Source organism: Balaenoptera physalus (genome assembly GCF_965194825.1).
Source record: "Balaenoptera physalus genome assembly, chromosome: 17".
NCBI classification, from domain to species: domain Eukaryota; kingdom Metazoa; phylum Chordata; class Mammalia; order Artiodactyla; family Balaenopteridae; genus Balaenoptera; species Balaenoptera physalus.
The window spans coordinates 16,800,548-16,820,047 of NC_138895.1; the positions used below are offsets into that span (position 1 = coordinate 16,800,548).

The 19,500-nt window shown below is 40.0% G+C and overlaps 1 protein-coding gene and 1 long non-coding RNA gene across 2 annotated transcripts in view; both read left to right on the forward strand.

Moving 5' to 3' along the window:
• The first annotated feature begins 77 nt into the window (after positions 1-77).
• On the forward strand, positions 78-5,953 carry LOC309646370 (uncharacterized protein). Its single transcript, XM_082432646.1, has 2 exons — positions 78-608; positions 3,251-5,953. The coding sequence occupies exons 1-2, from the start codon at positions 248-250 to the stop codon at positions 3,394-3,396; spliced, it is 507 nt and encodes a 168-aa protein (XP_082288772.1). The 5' UTR covers positions 78-247; the 3' UTR covers positions 3,397-5,953.
• Positions 5,954-5,956: 3 nt separating this feature from the next.
• The window catches only part of LOC309646383, a 29,051-nt gene continuing 15,507 nt past the window's right edge, over positions 5,957-19,500 (forward strand). Inside the window, exon 1 of the long non-coding RNA XR_014255325.1 lies at positions 5,957-19,360. This is a non-coding gene — a long non-coding RNA (uncharacterized lncRNA). The remainder of the gene's footprint in view (positions 19,361-19,500) is intronic.

Genomic DNA, 19,500 nt, shown 5'->3' on the forward strand with positions numbered 1-19,500 from the left:
TTGCCCGAACCCACGGCCTCTCACTGGGCTCCATCTCCTCCCGCCCCTCCCTCCCCTTCCCTTCCCTTCCCCGCCTCCCCCGCCAGCTTCGCAGCGGCCCGGCCCGTCGACGCCGCGGCGCAGACCCGCGCGCAGGTTCCGAGCTCCGGGATGCGGCAGCTGGGGGAGGGAGCGCGAGGGATGAGCCAGGAGGACCACGAGGCTTTAAACCCACCGAGGGAGGTTAGAGGAAGGCTCAGCGGCGGTGATGTTAGGAGGCCGCAGGCGGGAAGGGCGCCGGGCTAGGCTCGCTGTAGACCGCTGCCTCTCACCCGCCGGGGCGCGCCGAAGAAGGCGCGGGAGGCCTGGGCGAGAGAGGGGGGCCCGGGCCCTGCCGGCCACCTGTAGCGTCGGGGAGATCGAACGCGCGGAGAGGGTGCGGGGCGCTGCTGCCCCGGCGCGGGGCCCCGGGGGCTCGGGAACAGCCTGCCCGCGCCGGCACTGGGAGCGCGCGCTGGGACCCCCAGAGGCACGGCTCGCCGGGGCGGCCCCCTCCCTCGTCCTCGACCTCCACTTTCAGCCTGAGCTAGAAACAGACACCCGAGAGGCGAGAACAGGCGCTCACAAAGGTTCGATGGAAACTGGGACCGGAAAGCCAACGCTGGGGTGGGGGTGGGGGGGCGCCGCGATGAGCGCGGGACCCAGGGCTCGGCTCTGCAGCGCCGGGCGGCGCAGGCCCGGACCCGGCCACCGCGGTGGTCCTGGCTCCACGGGCTGGAGTCGGTTCTCCTCCCAGCGCCGGGCGAGAGTGGGACCCCGGGACGCAGCAAGAGTAGCCCGGTGAGGACTGGCCGGGCCCCTGGCCCCGGGCTCGAAAGGGGCCTGATGCCGGCCGGCTTGCTGCAGAGGCCTGTTTTGACACCGAGGACGGTCAGATAAGTAAGAATACGCTTCTGAAGAGAGGTTGCACCTAGGCGTGCGGTAGGATTTTGGAAAACAAGCCTGCGGGGGCTGCGATGACTTAGATTCCCGCACCCTCGCACGGCTGTGTTTTTCCGGCTTAGCACGATAGTGTCTTGCCAGCCTAGAAGTGACCGAAGCAAAGGGCCTATCGGGTCCTTCTCCCCGCCCACCGCCGGGAGTAGGGGGCTCATCCGTCAGCGGAGGGCACACCCATTCGCGCCTGTGTCATATTTGACAGCTGGAAGGGATCTCAGTGACCTTGTAGTCATCCAACCCTGCAGCTGTATGGATGAAGAAATGACATTCCGAGCGGTCAAGTGACCAGTCCAGGATGACACGGCTGTATGCCCAGCCTCTGGAATAATGCCTAGCGCGGGGCGAGCCACCGGTCCATGTGTGTTCAGTGAATGAACACCCAGCCAGGTTGGTCGAAGACTCGGGATCCGAACCGAGGTCGGACTCCCAGTGCATCCTCATTAACCGAAGCGTAACCACGTGCCAGGCCGTTTCCCGCCCAATCCTGCGCGCTCCAAGGCCAGGCTACAGCATCCCCAAGCCCAAATGTTGCCCTTTGCCCACAGATTCCGGCGAACGGAGCCCTTCTCTCTCCTTTACTGATCTCTAAGAAGCCGCGATCTCCAGCCCCTTCCGTACCCCCTCCTCGGTTTTCATTCCGCAGTTCTGCGGGCTCTGCTGTGGTCAGTATCATTTCCTCAGCATCAAGAACTGCCGCAGCAGAAAATGACAAGGAGTAAAATCTCTCTCCTCGGTCTCCTTTCTCCTTTAGGAATACCACCCTGCACCCCTGTTTTTCCGGCGACCTTAACCTCGGCCAAGGTCCGTCCCAGGGCAGGGTTGGAGCTTTTAAAGGTCACCTGGGGAGGCTTTAGCATCCCTCCCAACACCCCCGCAGTGAACATACAATCTAAGTGGAAAATAAAAACCTGTGTGCAGTGAGTGCAACACAGCTTGAAGACCCTCTGTCCCCCAACTCCCAGCCACACTCCAAGCCAATTGTTGCCCTGAGCTAAAGCCTCCTAGAATTTCTGGGGCCACCACTACTCTGGGGGAACCGTGGGACACAGTCCCGGGAGGAAAGGTGACCAGGCGCGGGAAAGTGCGCAGGAGCCCGAACCGTCCGTCCACAGGGAGCGGGCGGAGCTGGACGCAGTCAAACGACGCCCAGTTACCACTGACGGGAGAAACACCTTTGCGAAGGCGCTTGAGAGGCTATGATTCCTCTCGGCCAAGTGCCACCTGAAGACCAGTAGGGCTTTTTCCAGTTAAAGACGCGCTTCCCTAGAGGGCGGATTCGCCAGTTTTCCGGAGATGGAGAGAGATGTGGGGCATTTTCGAAATTTAGATCAGCAGCTTACAAACCACTCTTTGACAGAAAAGCGTGTGTAAAACTGGACACGCGTTGGAGGAGCGCCTGCGGGAAAGGCCCACAGGACTTGGCACATTAAAGTACAATGATCACTGAATGAATAAGCGTGACCATATGCAGTAATCACTTCACGTTCTCTCCTTTGGTGAGCCTCAGCCGCTACCATCTTCCCCGTTTTTAAGACTGCTGTGGGACCCACGCAAATAATTTCAACTTCCTGATTATCAGCCTATTGAATGCAAGTGAGATACGGATGGTCTGGCATTGAGGTTCCTTTAAACACTGTTGTCAATATTTTCTGAGATTAACTCTGCTCATTGTGATCAGAGAAACAGGAATCCATGTTTATATTCACAATTAAAGGACGTAAAGTAAGATACAGTTATTTTTTTGACAGTGGAAAGAAACTGGCTTCTTTGGAAGAAAAAATGGCTGGGAGAGATGCTTTCAGATCTCTTTACTGATAATGAAATTGGGCAGTACATAATGGCTAGGGAATTGGTCACTGTAGCAGAGAAATCATAGCAGTAAAGCTATTTTCATGATGCAACTGTCTTTTAAAAATATCCCCAATCTATTGCTGTACCCATGTGTTCATACAGAACCCCACATCTCTCTATTTTCTAATATCAGCAAAAATTCCAGAAAATATTACAACTCATTTAGGGGGAAAAAATGAATAATGGCATTTTCAAAGTAGACAGGTGCAAATCTCTCACTTCCCTGAGGTTAAACCTTTGCTTTCCCTTTCTGTTGCAATTTAAACTTGAAAGAATATTCATAGGTAATCTGAAATTCTTGGTGCCAAATCTCTCAACAAAGAGATTTTCTTTTGCCTCTACTATATAAAACTAGAGGCAAGATGGGTTTTGTGTTTTTTTTTAATTCCACCTTTTAATGCCACACACTTTGTCTTCCTAGTATATTTCCAAGTATACTTCAAGCAAGCATTGTCAACATGTGAGTTGAAGCAATATAAAGACAAATCTCCCTCAGCCAGTCATTCCGTGGAGTCTGTGGGGATGCACAGCGCTGTTAATTCCTCTGAGCTCCATCTGTGGGAATGATGAAACTCAGCCATTATGGAAGATTATGAGGTTAAATTAATTAGGTTCTTCCATTATACTGCAGTCTTTTGGAGATGCTTGCCATTTTCCCTTTAAATGTCATTATTTCTAGATCTAGTTTGCAGCTGATGCAATTAAAGAGGAGATAATGTAAATTTAACAATACAAATAACACTTTCTTTCATGTATGTTGAAAGATGCATGAAGAGAGAACCAGCCACATTGTACCTGCCTGCCATAAACAACCAATGTAACTTGTGCTTTAAAAGAATAAAATAAAACCAACCAGTGTGCACTTGGATTCTTCAGTGAATTCTTGAATCAATACTTTTGTTTCATGTTTTCATGTTCTCAGTAATGTTAACATATCCAGTTACAAACTCTTGCCAGTAAGAAAGAAAATATGCCCTGCTGTGCACCCTCCTAAACACTTTTAAAGAATCATGCTTTCTTTTCATTTGGAATTATGATTGTGATTGTCTGCTGTATCTTTGCAATCTTCAATGGATAATAAGTAGACACACTTAATTCCCTGTGCTAATCACCTGAATTGAAAACTAGGGCCACATCGGCAGGCCCAATAACCTCTCTGATCTTGTGCAAAAAGGGCACATATAGGCACAAAAATAGCATTAATTATGATATTTATTCTGCCACTGCAGAAACAGATCAGAAAGACCAGTGGGCTAATGATCTATACAGCAAGTATTAAAAACAGATGTAGTCCTGTTGCATTACAGAGTGAGAATGTATTATTAATACGTGATAAACTGCACATTCCTAATAAAAATAAATGCAATATAACAATTTCTTGATTCTTTTCAGCCTTTCGAGATATATTTTATTAGTTGTATAGTTAATAAAGACTTTGTTAATTCAATAGCCAATATTTCTAGGGCCGATATTTAAACAGATCACAGATCATAAATAAAAGCCCTTTGTCCACAAAAAAAAAACCCCACTTCTGTTTTCTTTGCTCGAGGTATTTGCAGCCTTTCTCTGTTTCCTACGAAATGGCTAAACGTTTTTAATTGTTTGTAAGGGGCACTTCGAGACACGATTCGGCTCATTGAAGTCACAGCCCGTTTGGGTGCAGGAGATCCGCCTTCGGCCTTCTTTGGTGGATTTTCCCCGCTGGGTGGATGGGCGTTGCAGTCCGGGTTACCCGCCGCAGCGTCCTCAGTTCAGACATTTACTCAAAGGCGTGACGTCTCCACCACTCCCTCCTCCACTCCGGGGTGCCTGGGTTTGGGCGGGCCTGGCACTGGTGCATTTACTGTGGTTCGTGCAGCCTCGACGGGTTCCAGGTGAAGAAAGCTGGCAGCCAGGGCTGCGGAGGTGCGCAGAGAACGCGCGTGTCCGGTAACATAGGCTCAGGCACCCGCAGACGGTGACAGCGCCGAAAGCGGCCTCTGACTTAAGATCTTAAACCCTTGTCCCAAATGAACGTGAAAACCTTTAGGTGGTATCAGTAGCCCGGGAATCTAAAAATGCAAATGTATTTCGAACTGCGAACGTCTCTAGCTTATGGAAATGTACAGTTTAGGAAATGGTAATTGGGTTGAGAATAGGGGACAGAACAATTAAGTCCAAAGATTCCAGCTAACCAAAATATCTCATAAACATTGCACTATCGGATAGCCCAGGGTATGCCACCAGCAATCAGAAAGCCATGGCGTCCGCCCTATCCTTTTTTCCACCTTCTCTCTTAATGTCAGCGTTCCCAAATCGACATTGTTCGTTAATTTCAAAAAAAAAAAAAAAAAGGAGACTCTAGATTTGGGACCTTCGAAAACTTTACCCTTCCTGAACTACTAGAGATATAAAAGTTTACTAAGACTGAGGCAGTCAGATCTGAGGGGGGCGGGGAGGGAGGGAGGGAAGGTGGGGGGGAGGCAGGGAGAGAGGGGGAGAGAGGGAAAGAGAGAGCAACATTTTTAAAGTCTGCCCCTCCTCTCTCTCTCTCTCCCTCTCTCTCACGCTCTCTCTCTCACTCTCTCCCTCTCTCTCTCTCTCACTCTCTCCCTCTCACTCTCTCACTCTCTCTCTCCCTCCCTCTCCTTCTCTCTCTCTCTCCCTCTCTCTCTCTCTCACTCTCTCTCACTCCCTCTCTCTCTCACTCTCTCCCTCTCCCTCTCTCTTTCTGTCCCTCTGCCTCTCTCTCTGTCCCTCTCCCTTTCTCTCTCCCTCTCCTTCTTTCTCTCTCTCTCTCTCTCCCTCTCTCTCTCTCTCTCCCTCTCCCTCTCTCTCTAGTGGAGGAAGGGGGAGCCATAAAATTCTCTGCAGCACATGCTATAAATTGCATTTTGCTGAAAGGGTTAATACTTAATTTAAAATCAAAGGATATTTTCTTGACCATTTTAGCTCTTCCTGTTCATCTGGGAGAAAATCCAGGTGGCAAATTTAATGTCATTCAGCAAAATTTTCCAGCATAGCCTTGTTCAAGGCAAACATCTTGAGTGGAACAGGTATTATTAGATGCAAATCAAAATCTGTTTTTGTTGACAGAGAGGCAATTAGCATTCATTAAAATATTCAGAACTTTAAAAGTGGGTTCAGTGGAGGGAAGGGAACGGATGAATAAGAGCAGGGTCACTGTTGGTAAAGCTCTTCAGGATACCTTTGGACAATCTGATCTCTCAAGCAATAGTCAAAGTTGGTTGGGAGATCAACCCTTGATGCTTCTGTACTGTGAAATAGAGTTAAAGAATTAATCCAGCACTTCTGGAAAGACAAGGAAAAAACGTGGTCTCTGACACTTAAAGGAATTAATCACTTTGAATTAGCCTAAAAAAAAAATATGAAGACTCATTCTAGGAAAGTTCTTAATCTTTTCTTATTTGTAACATGATAGGAAATACTTTTAATAATTGCATTAACTGCTTTCTGATTCAGACATATTTTTCATGCATTATCAAAATAATCTATTATTTGAACACATTTTTAAAGAAATTCTGTAGAATGCAAAAGGAATTCACCTTGTTTTTAAAAACAGAAACAAAAATGATCCCAGTGTAGGTAAAAAAAATACCTTTTTTTTTCCACAAGAGATGTGATGAAACCAAGCCTCAGAACAGTTTTTAATGTTGATAGAGCAGACTTGAAAAAACTTGTCCTATAAATCAAGCTGTTCTGGGGGCAAACCCATGTTGTTTTTAAACCACAGAGTGGGTCAGTGGGTGTGGTAGTGCACACGGTTGAATGGTGAATGTATAGATTAAAATACATTTTGCCACACTAGTTTCCAGAGGATTGTTTTGGCCTGGTGTTCCAAACCATGAGCCAAAACTTTGGTCAGTATTTTGACAACAGAGCCAGGAAAAACAAAAAAGGCTTAGCCTGTGAAAAAGAAATGAAGATGTAGTGAAGGAAAACAGTAGTCCCTCTGCCACTGCCTTACTCAATCCATATGTGGGCTTAAACACAGGAAATACCCACCATTCACCGCAATCAAGCCAGAGGCTTGTGCATCAGAAAGTGCCTTGTGGAACTAATTGGACTCTATTAAGATTGTCATTGACATGGGAAAGCATTCTGAAATTTTAAATCAGAACATGCAATGTACACAGAAAAAGATAACAGTCACATTGTTGATTCAGGACTACAAATATAGGCATAATACACATATGGACATGAAAGTTCTGTATGCTGTACTCAGTGATATACTGTATTAATGATCATTCGGAAGCATGTTTGTCTTCCTTCACTTTGTATGTTTGCTTTTCATCTACAATCTTTCCAGAATGGGCAGATTTCACTGAGTATGTTCTGGCACCAGCTCAGAGCAGAGAAAATCTAAGCAATTGAAAATAATAATCAACAAAATTCGCAGTACTTTTGCCATAACGGCAAAGTTTACAGAAAAAAATATATATATAGTTTGAAACAATGAAACTTCCAGGGAAGTTTTTCACTCATGAGGTTGGACAAAACCACATGTACTATAAGTATGCATGTGCACACACGCTAATCTAAGTTTGCCAACAAATCTTTGGGAAAGAGTATACTTCAGCATTTCCATTACAGATGTCTTTTAAAATCACCCAAATATGGTGTATGTTGGAAGCTTACCCTCCTTTTGTTCTTCGTATAGCCATCATGTGATTACCTTGAGGACGACCTACAGTACAGTGTATGCGCTTAGTTCTGACAACTATCTCCATGTTGTGGTTGTCACTCACATTTGTTTTATAGACAAGGCGAACTTGTTGCTAATATTCTTGGGCCTAAAATCTGTATTTGGTTTGCCTTTTTCAAAGTATGATTTCCCACTGTTATGAGGAACATGCTATATTTCATCCCCCTAAAATTTTTGGAAGGCATTACATTGTGTAGTCATTTGGGTCAAGATTTCTTTTCCGTGAAGGTTGACAATAACCATAGCCACCATCTATTTCAGAAGATAATTGATGATTAATATAGACAAGATGATCTCTTACCCAATTTTTAGTCCAATGTTTAACTGCCATTTTTTAGTAGGAAGCTTCTTTATTTTGTTAGTTTCAAAATGTCTTCTTTGTCATGGGTCACTTCTGGTGTAGTTTAGCATTTCTCCAATTTCAAAAACAAAATGATTGCAGCTAGGGAGGGTATGTAATTTGTGTTCATGAAACTTAGATTTACCATGAAGATATTGCCAAAGGAAAGGGAAAGTTGGACAAGCAACAAATCATTGGAAGGCTTTGATGTGTGTGTGTGTGTCTGTGTGTGTGTGTCTGTGTGTGTGTGTTTAAGTACCTTCATAATCTTAGTATAATGAAAATTGAAATCTGATCACCCAATTGCCAGGTTCTTTATACGAGTTCTGAGACATAATTCCAGATCTTTATATGAATTGACTCAATCAGGCCTCACAACAATCTTTTGGAGTAGGTGAATTTATTATTCCCATTTTATGACAAAACTGAGTCATAGAGAAGTAACTTGTAGAAATCAGAGCGTAAGTAATTTCTTGGCAAATGATAAAACACTGGTTCCACTGGGACCTACACTAAGCTATAAAGTGTGCAGAAAATACTAAAAACAACTTTTAAGGTGATTTAAGTGTCTACAAAACTCCACCCTCATTTAAAAATTTCCTAGCACTGGAAATAGTATGCAAAAATATCAGGTGAAAAATAGGCAAATAAAGATAAAAAATAGCTACTGTGGAAATATCTTATTATATTAGTTTGAGATAATGTCATTTCCCCCCATCACTCCATTGTCTTTCAAATATACACATCATGTGTATACACTTCATGCCAGTTGACAATCATAAAAGGGTCTCACTGAGACAGGGAGAGGTAGGCGACCTGTAAGTGCATTAGTATAAACACTTTTGTTTAGCCACATAGAGAAAGTCTCTTCAGTGGGAGAGTAAAGTACTAGCCTATACAAAGGGAGAATGGAAGAATATGGATTTTACTTTTTTAAAGAAGTTTTTATCCGAGTACAGTTGATTTACAATGCTGTGTTAGTTTCAGGTGTGCAGCAAAGTGAATCAGTTATACATATACATATATCCACTCTTTTTATTTTAGATTCTTTTCCCATATAGGCCATTACAGAGTATCGAGTAGAGTTCCCTGTGCTATACAGTAGTTCTTTATTAGTTATCTGTTTTATATATAGTAGTGTGTATATGTCAATCCCAATCTCCCAATTTATCCCTCGCCCCCGCCCTTATCCCCTGGTAACCGTAAGTTTGTTTTCTACCTCTGTGACCCTACTGCTGTTTTGTAAGTAAGTTCATTTGTACCTTTTTTTTTAAGATTCCACATATAAGTGATGTATGAAATTTGTCCTTCTGTGTCTGACTTACTTCACTCAGCATGACAATCTCTAGGTCTTACATTTTTTTTTAATAAAATAATTTTAAGGGGGAAGATGAGATTAAGGAGACAGCCTGGTACGGGAGATAGAGCTTTGCTTCGAAGTCAAGCAAGGCTGTGATCTTGCATAGGGCTAGGGCCTCAGTTTTTCCATCTGCAAAATGGAGGTAGGACAATCTCTTGGTTTTTTAGCATCCTGGGTGACAATGTCCCCTAAACTGGTTTAGCAGCCTGGTTTAAGGCAGATGCTCTGGAATTAGACAGCTGGGTCTGAATCCCGACTCTGTGAGACCAAGGTAAATAAATGAACCTTTTCAGTTTGCATTTCCTCTTCTGCAAAGCAGTTATGAACACAACCACCGTACCACATTGTATTGAGAACTATATCAGATAATGTAGATTAAGCACCTAATAGAATTCTTGGCATAGAGTAAATGCTCAATGAGTGCCAATATAATTATTGACATTACTTGAGAAAGAGTAAAACAAATCAATAGGATTTGAATTCCCTTTCTAACAATCCCTTTAAAAAATCTGAATAATAAATTTCTGTTTTCCATATAGTGGAAGCCTAGGTTCTACATTTCTTTTTTATTTTCCTTTGTGATTTTTACATTTGAACTTCAGTTTTTTTCACCTATGAAATGGGTATATATACCCTCTAACTCTGTCGTGGTTTAAGTTTTGAAGATATCATTAAGCCATCTTTACACGGAATTGAATTTCTTAAAATGCAATCTCTATGGTACTGCACATAAAAACTATTAATGAACTGACATTTAGTTAGACATGAGCTATAATTTTGTTAGGCTAAATTCTTAACCTCAGAAACCCAGGGGGTAATTTTGCTTCATTGGCTTGAATAGGATGATAATTTATCCAAATAGCTTTAATTCTAAAAAAGTAGTTTCAGGACAAATGTTTCCTTATTTGAAAACCCATTGTGTATACACATATAATTTTTTTTTCACATATAATTTTTAAGCAACAACTTACAAATGCCAGTGGAAAAGATAAGTGAAAGAAAGTATAAAATAATATTTCCAGACTTAAAGGAAAGACTGTCAGTTGAGAATGTCATGGGTGACAGTTACACTGTAAGTCACAAGGCACTTTGGACAGTACCTCTGTGTTCTTTATATCCTGACCTTTGTTATAGCAGACTTGGAGTGATCTTGACTAAAAATCACCCCTGAGGGTGCAGTGAAATTTGCTCGTTAAACTATTTTAGTGTTTTTTCTGGATATCATGCATAACATGCTGCTGTCTTTCTGTGGCAGAACCCAAAGCTAATAGCTTTTACTGATTCTGCAGATAAATATCATATGTCACCACTCATTAAAAATCTGTTCTAAAACCCAAATTCCCATTAATCAACACTGTTCTTTGTTTTCAAATAATTAATGCAAAAAATAACACTTAAAAAAACCTTATAGAGAATCTATAGTTAGTTATGGATAGAAACTTTTAACTCGAATATTATAATTTTATAATTATAAAATTTGGCCCCTATATATTTTCTTTATTTCTTTTTAAATATAATCTTAAGTGCTGTCCTGTAGCTCATCTGTCTGTGAGTAACCTGACCATATATTTTATTTTCTGAACCACGATATTTTGAGAGTATTACCCAGAGCAACAGGGATTGTCCTGGGGAAAAAGTGAGGGAAAGTCAGCCTGTCTATAAGCATAGTTTTAATCAACCTAAGGATTTAATTCTGTAGACTGTGGAATAAGTTGGTGGTTTCAGGAAAAAACAGCCATAATTTTTATCAGTTAATACCCGTATTGATACCAGAGCATATTGAAAACAAATGTACAAGGATCTTTAAAACCTAATAACTTTTCAAATTAACAAGTGAGTTGTCAGAAATTCATATTACTCCATGCTATTTGTTGTTCTTTGAATTAGATTACATGACCATTTTTGGAAAATACTAAAAACTGAATACTAAATCTAACCTTTTCTTTTTGTGTTATATCTCTGGCTTTTAAAACAGTATGTTGCACTTATGAGGTATTCAGTAAATATCTGTTGAATGGATGAAAAAGTGAACCAAGATGTTTTTGGTTAATCTGGGACTCTCTGGATAATTCAGAGCTAATCAACAAATGAAAAAAATTCCTTATTCCAAATTTCTATGTAAAAAGAAAACCACATTCTACCTCTTTTTGGAAGCAACACATATATGAATATGACCATATTATTTACTAAAAAATCAACCCATTATCGACACATTACTGAGAGAAACCACACAAATCATTTCATAGACACAGAAATGCTACTTCTTCAACAAAATGAGCAACTTTGCTGTTTTGTCTTAAGGGAGCTATTTTTATGACTAGCATGTTCCTTCAAATTCTTGAGAAATAAGTATCAGCTAATAATGTCTTTTTTTTTCCCTTCACCGTGAGACAGTTATTTAGCAGTAGCTTTTTCATATTTAGATATTATTTAATACCACAAACTAATTTCATCCTCCAGAAAATAAGAATTTTTTGGTATGTCTCATTTGAGAAGCATTATGCCCAGACAATACAAATACTTTATGACATCTTGTTATCGTAGGGTCTCAAGGTTGGACGGCAACTTGCAAGGTATGTGTTATAAACACTTGACCATACATCTTCCACTTCTCAGTCATTCCTGAAATAGCCTTTATTTTCTTGTCCTTGACCCAGCTCTGAGACTTGGGAGACAAAGAAACCACTTTCATGAAGTACTGGCAAGTAGTTGTCTATTTTCTAACACCTCATACTACTCTGGACCTAGGAGTGGTCCTCCCCACTGCTGCTGTCAGATTATTAGTCATCTCCTGTTTGAAACCCATCCCATTTGGCTAGGCCGTTCTTCTTCCAACTTCCCAGCCAATGGAAGACACTGGCCTTTGGCTATGGTCCTTTTCTCTCCCTCAAGCCCTGCCATCATCTTGAGCTACTTTAGGACCCACAGTTTCAACTGCCATAATCAACGCCTCTTGGTTCCTCGTCTCCTCCTGACCTCAGTCTCCACTCCACTTCTGTCCATCAGGCCATAACCTCACACCAGACACTGTCGTCATCTGTAATTTCTCTAACTCCAATATCACTAATTTTGGAATCCATATCTGACCATGACCTTCCTGCTTTCAGCTTGTCTGTTCAACTACCCCCCCATGAGGTGATGCTTCTTTCACCTCATTTGGAACCTCTAGGTCACTGACCATTTCACTTTATAGAAATATATTAGCCTTTGCTTTTTAAAAAAAATTTCATTCCTATCCAAATTAGAGCTTGCAAGCCATCATTCCAGTAACAAAAACAATCTTTTCAATAACCTAAAGTTCCTCCACCTCTTATCTTTTGACTGTATTTACCTACAAATCACTAGGTTTGGTGAATCCAACTATTTATTTCCTCTGTGTCATATAACATGGCAGCTTGGTTCAACTACATTCATGGCCAACTTCAAATGCACCCTCACCAATGCTGCATTATTTTGATCAAATCACTTTCTCATTCTCCTTAGACCTCTGATCTGACACCTCTGCCCCTTCCCCAGCAGATGACCTCACCTCCTAAGTTACAAAGAAAATAGAAGGAACCAGAGAGAAACCTGCTCATGTTTTTTAGTTAACACCAAATATACAAAAGTACTTTTATCCATATCTATTTTATATTCCTTCTCTATTTCAAAATAATCTCTAACTTTTCATCTAAAGCTAACTCCTCTGCCATTTAGGAGGTTACTGTAGTTGTCTAAGTGGGATATGATGTCAGCCTAGAGTAAAAGGTGATAATTGGTTACACTCAAGGTATTTTCAGAAGGTAGGATACACAGCACCTTCTGGTGTCTCAAACATGGGTGTAATACAGGAGAAAGAAAAAAAATATCAAGATTGACTCCTATGGGTTCTGCTCTGGCTATAGTGGATTAGAATTTATCAGACCATGCACTAAGAACTGGAGAAACTGGATAAAATATTAAAAACATGGGTATAAAGTCATCACGGAACCACCAAGACAGCCAAAATATGAAGTTCCAAGACCACTCTCCTCCCCCAAAAAGAGTATGTACAGAGAATTAACCCAACATTCAGTGCTGCTTTTCACCTTGAGACATTTACAGATCCACATATGTTCTGAAAAACTGAGCAGAACTCTTAGCACTCTCATGGAGCTAGGGAGACAAAAATGGAAGTTTAGGACTCGTCAAGATAGAGGGGCCCTGGAAGAACCTCCGATACTCTGTTGGGACCACTAAAGGGCTAAACTCTATGAGTAAAATTGAACTAAAAATGGGCCAGGCTTCCTAAGACTGAAAATCAAATCAGAATCAGCTCAAACACTGATGTCTTTCAGATTTTTTGCTACTTCCTGTTAAATGCAAAAGCAAATTCTCTAAAGGAAAATATCATCCAGATCCTCAAATGTCTGACATTCAACCAAAAATAAACAAGCATATCAGGAAACGTAACGAAATAACTGAAAACCAAGAAAGTAATAGAATATAAACAGACCACTTGGAGATTCAGTTATATGAGTATCTGACATGAACTCAAAAAACAAACAAACAAACAAAGAAAAAAACACATATGATTAAAAAATAGACTGCAAGATGGTGAAGCCCAGAAGATAACTAGATATTAAAAAGTATTAAATAGAAATTCTAAGGCTGAAAAATAAAATAAATACAATTAGAGACCTAATAGCAGGTTTAAAAGTACACTAGACACAGCCAAAAAGAGGATTAAATGAAGTGTAAGGTAAGTCAACACAAATAAAGCACAAGGAGACAAAAGTATGAAGAATGTATAAGAGACATGTGAAACATGATGGAAAGATTCAGCAAATTGGTTTTTCAATTCCGGAAGGAAGACAAGGAGGATGGGGCCAAAGATTTGAAGATACAGAAGTCAAAATTTTCCAAAATTGGTGAAGCCATAAAAGTTATAAATTTTGTAATGATATATAGGTTTTTGTCTGAAAACGTGGGTGAATAATAATGACATTTACTAAAGATGTGTAACATTGAGGAGGAGAGTCTTGAACCAGGGTGGGATTAGAGGAATCAAGAATTCAGTTTTAGATATGTTAATGTCAAGATGCTTATTATATCTTAAAAATGTTGCATAGGCAATTTGATACAGAACAGATGGGTGAAAAAAATAAGAACCCATAGGTTTTTGTTCTATTTCTACCTACCAGGCTGCTTTGTGACAGTAGGTACATTACTCTCAGTTCCTTTCTCTATGAATGACTTCTCATTTTTTATTAGGGATTAAAAACTTTATTAAAATACAAGACTATTTGAGTACTTAATGTTATTTTGAATGTGTATTCAAAATAAATTGTGGGATATCTGAAATCTGGTTTTTGAAGAAATTTAGCTGCTGGTGATGAGCCATGAGGAGTTCTGGTATGGCTCTGTTCATTTTCTCATTAGAGCTTTAGTGGACTGATTCAGTCATCTTGTCTTGCATTTATTACTCTCTACTCCATGCTTTTCTCTTTGTGGAAATTTAAGGGATGAATTTATTAGATCCTAAGTACTTTGTAGTTGGTTATGATTGTGCAGTTCCCATTGGCATGATTGTAACTGATGATCAATGGAGTTCTTCAGATTTTTATAATCAATGATATGTATCACCCTTTTTTTGTCTGAAAGTTAAAGTTAGAGTGAACATAGGGACGGGGGGGGGGGGTGGGGAAGGGTGGCTGTATCACAAGAGGAAATCTTGCAGAGGAATCCTTAACTCAAATATTAAATGTGAATTAAATTTAAAATTTAGCTTTAAATCAAACCAGCCTGAAGTTAAACTAGTCAAATTATAATATAGAGAGAACTAAAAAAAAAAGATGAAAGGTAAATGTCTCTGATATTTAGTTTTAGGATTTGATTAACAATATTGACAGTCAAGATGGATGTATATGTTATTTAAAACAGGAGGAGATCACCTAGGAAGCAGGCCTAGAAAACTGAAATTTTGCAAAGATTTAGCTCTGGCCACACTGATACTTAGGATCTAATTCAAGGAAGAGATTCCAGCAAAGGATTCTGGGGAAGGATCAGTTAGTTGAGATGGGAGAAAATTCAGGAGAGTTGGAAGTCCTGGAAAGCAAGTGAATAAAGCAAAATTTGATCATTAATACTAGATGTTACTGAAATGGCAAGATGAAAATTGGGAATCCACCACTGGAACTGTAAATTTGGGAGTCACTGGTGACCTTGAGAAGAACTGTTTTAATGAAGTGATAGGGATGAAATTATGATTTGAATGGGTTCATGAGAGAATGGGAGATTTATGCCCTGGTCATGTTAGCCTAGGTCATTCATTTCTTTCCACTAAGAAAACTCAAAAATGGATGAAATATTTGTAAAAACTTCTCAAAGCATTAAAGAGCTAACAAAATATTGAATAACTACAAAGATACTATAAAGGAGGAGATGCAAATCCAGAGAATGGAAATCTGCAATATGGGGCTGTTTTTGCCCTGGGGTATCTATTAATATGAAAGAGTGAGCAGTACATCTAGTAGTTTCAAAGAATTGGGTAGCCAAAGTTTTAGTCTAGAGTTTGCCAAGGGAGAGAGTCTTGTTAAATCATCATATATTTTGGGTTAGTGCCCTGAAGGGATGCATGCTAATAAGGAAAAAGGAAGGAGTAAAACAGCTTTCATGCTGATGCACACTTAAACTCATTTTATTAGTCCAGAAAAATATAAAGCCCTGAAATTAGATTGAAATGATCCTGGATTGTTATTTTTCTCCTAACAAACTGTGTTTGGCAGAGGGAAAAAAAAAAAAAAACAAAAAAAACAAACCCTCTCACATGCATAGATAGATAGATACATGATAAAGAAAGTGTAGTAAATCATTAAAAAATGTTAAAGGTAGAGTCTAGGTGGTGACTCTACAAATGTTCACTGTAAAATTCCTTAAATTTTTTAATATTTTTGAACATTTAAAAAATAAAATATGGCAAAAGAAGACAGCTATCTCTGGAGGAAAGTAATATCATCTTAGGTCTCAAATCATGTTCAAAATTTATTTTTCAAATACAATGTGCAACAGACAATAAAATATAACTAGGCATACGAGAAGACAAGAAAACATGAAGAAGAACCAGCACAAACAACAAAGAACAGAGACCTACAGATATTGCACACAGAAAAGGCACCAGACATAGACTAATAAACAATTGTGATTTCTATGTTTAGAGATATAAAAGCTCAACTTAAATTCAGCAAAAAGCTTTAAATTAAAATGGATATTGTGTATGTGAAATGAACCGAACAGAAGTTTAGAACTAAAAACTGTAATAACTAAAATTGAGACTGCAATGGTTGAGTTTAAGAACAAAATAAACATAACAAGAGACAAACAGTAAACTTGATGGTAGCTAAGAATAAACTGTCCATTATAAAGCATGGAGTGACAAAAAGATGAGGAATACATGAAAGATAGTGAAAGACAGACAGCTCAGTGAGTTGGTCTAACACAGATTCAACTGGGGACCTAGAACTAAAGGAGGTGAAGAGTGCAGAAGATGCAATATTTAAAGTGATTCTGGACTAAAATTTTCCAAGTGTTTTGAAAACTAACCATCCACAGATTTTAATTGTTTAACAAATCTAAAGTCACAGAAAATAAAAAGAAACCTATGCCTTGATACATCATAGAGAAACTGCCAAAAACCAAGGACAAAGAGAAAATCTTAAAAGTATTAGGGGTAGTGGTGGTAGGTGACAGAATATTTCAAGAGCAACATTAGACTGACAGCTGCTTCTTAATAGCAACAAAGCTAGAAGACAGAGGAATGATATCAATAATGTAATGTATGAAAAAATCTCCTGCCAACCTAGAATTCTTTATCCAGCGAAAAATCCTTCAGGAATAAAGGTGATACAAAATATTTTCAAATAAAAAATGAAAATAGTTGTCACCAGAAGACCTACATTAAAATAAATACCTAAGGATTTTTTTTTCAGACAGAATCAAAATCATCCCAGTTAGAAGATGAGAGATACAAGAAAAGATAGAGAGGGGAAAAATGATGAAATGCAGGTAAATATAAATAAATACAGTAAGGTCAGCAGTTGACCAGGCTTAGGATTAGATAGGTTGAATAATTAGAGTTGGCTCTGGGATATAGGTGTGATCCCTAGGTGTCTGGTACCTGGCCCTAGGGAGATTAGGGCAGAGGAATATTAACTCCTGGAGTATGAGTGTTCAGTAAAGAAGACAGCTGGAGTATGGGCTTTGGGTTGGTTTGTATACATATGAAAGGTACGCTTGCAGTGGAGTCTTTTTCTTCTCTAGGAATTAGCTGGCCCTGGGAGGAGTAGCCTCACCTCTGTCAGTGAAGCCCCAGATGCCAGAAAATCAAGAATACAGAAAATAAGAAAATAGAGTTAATATAGGTGCAGGCACTTTTCCTGTCCCTGGTGATCTGGGGGCACTGTTCCCTTTAATATTTTCGGTGGTTCTTTCCCTGGACTTGGGTAGTTTTCCTCAAATGCATGTGTTGATCAGTACCCAACTGAATACTTTAGACAAATCTTTTACAGATATCCAGAGTTCCTCCTCCTTGCAGTGTTCTTCTCTTCAGTACTCTGCCTTACAGACCCTAGCAACTTTGCTTTCCTTGGCTCCCAGATCCATCTCCACACCTCAAGAGATACCACCAGCTTTCCTTGGGGTTCCCCCGCAAAGGCTTACTGACCTGCTCTAGGCAGTAAGTGGAGGTCACTGCAAGTCCTGACACCTTGATTTCTTGCCTCTCAGGGATCACAGTCCTTAGTTTCCTTATGTCCAGAGTCTTTAGAGATATTTTTTCATATATTTCATCTAGTTTTTCAGTTGTTTCAGGTGGGAGGATAAATCTAGTCCCTGTTGCTCAATTCTGTTTGGCAGTAGAAATCGAACATCAGATTTTGATGAGGCACCTATTATAATTTCTAAGATAAGAACTAATAAAATATCTTCCCCCAAATATAATTTCCAAAGCAATAAAGAAAGAAATGGGAAAGCTAATTAATCTAAAATAAGACAAGAATGGAGCGAAAAAGTAATAGAGAACAAGCAAAACAAACAGAAAGTCATAGTAAAATGATAGATTTAACCCAAAATATATTAGTAATGACATTAAAAGTTAAATATACTAAATTATGCCATCAAAGGGCAAAAATTATACCAGGTTAAATAAAAACTATGTGCTGTTTTCATATATACAGCAAGAACAAAGGTTGACAAGAAATGAGTTAAGCATTTATCTCAGGTAGTTAGAAAAGAACTGCAGCTCAATCCAAAAAGAAGAAGGAAATAATAAAATAAGGCCAGACATTAATGAAATAGCTATCATGAAAAAAAATCCAAAAGACCCATGGCTACTGAAGACGTTAATGCTATAATTTTAAAACCTCAACAATAACCAAAACAACCCTTTGGAACTAGATGGATTATTGGCAAACTCTACCAAACATTTATGGGAGAGTTAGCACACCAAATTTTCCAGGGAATTGAAAAAGAGGGAACGCTTCCTACCCCATTTTTATGAGGCCTGCCTAACCTTACTACTCAAACCTGGCAAAGCTTCTATAAGAAAGGGATAATTTAGGCTAATATTACTCAAGAAAATAGATTCAAATATTCTAAAGCAAATATGTGCAAGCAGAATGCAGCAATACATATATTAGCCAATGTATTATGACCAAATTGGATTGATTGCAGGAATACCATGTTGGTTCCACTTACGTATTTATAAAATGCCTCAGTGAGGTTTCTCTCATTCCTTTCACAGAATAAAGGAAAAAAATATACGGTTATTTCAATAGATGCAGAAACAAAATTCACAATCACTTATGATAAATATTCTTTGTAAACTGGTCATAGAAGGAACCTCCTTACCTACGAAACGCCTGTAGCTAACATCACACTGTGAATCACATGGTCAATATGAGTTGGCAGTGTGATGTAGCTGCCAAAGAACTTGACCCGATCTTATAAGGAAGCACAGTGCTTTGCTCCAGGAAGGCAAAGTCCTGCTTTATTTACTCTGCTTAGGTGAGACAAGACCTGGGATATTGTGCTGGTTTCTTGGGCCCTAGTCTAACAGGGACGTGGGCCAACTGGAGAGACCCAGAAAAGATGGCAAAGACCAGAAGACATGGTAAGTGAGCAATGATGAAAGCAACTAAGGCGAAGAAAGAACTTAACAAGTGGCCAGGGTTTTCTGGGCAGGAGGTCTCAACTTACTTTGAGTGTATTTGGAAAAGAGAACTAGTACTAGAGAAGGGTAGTTAAAATAGA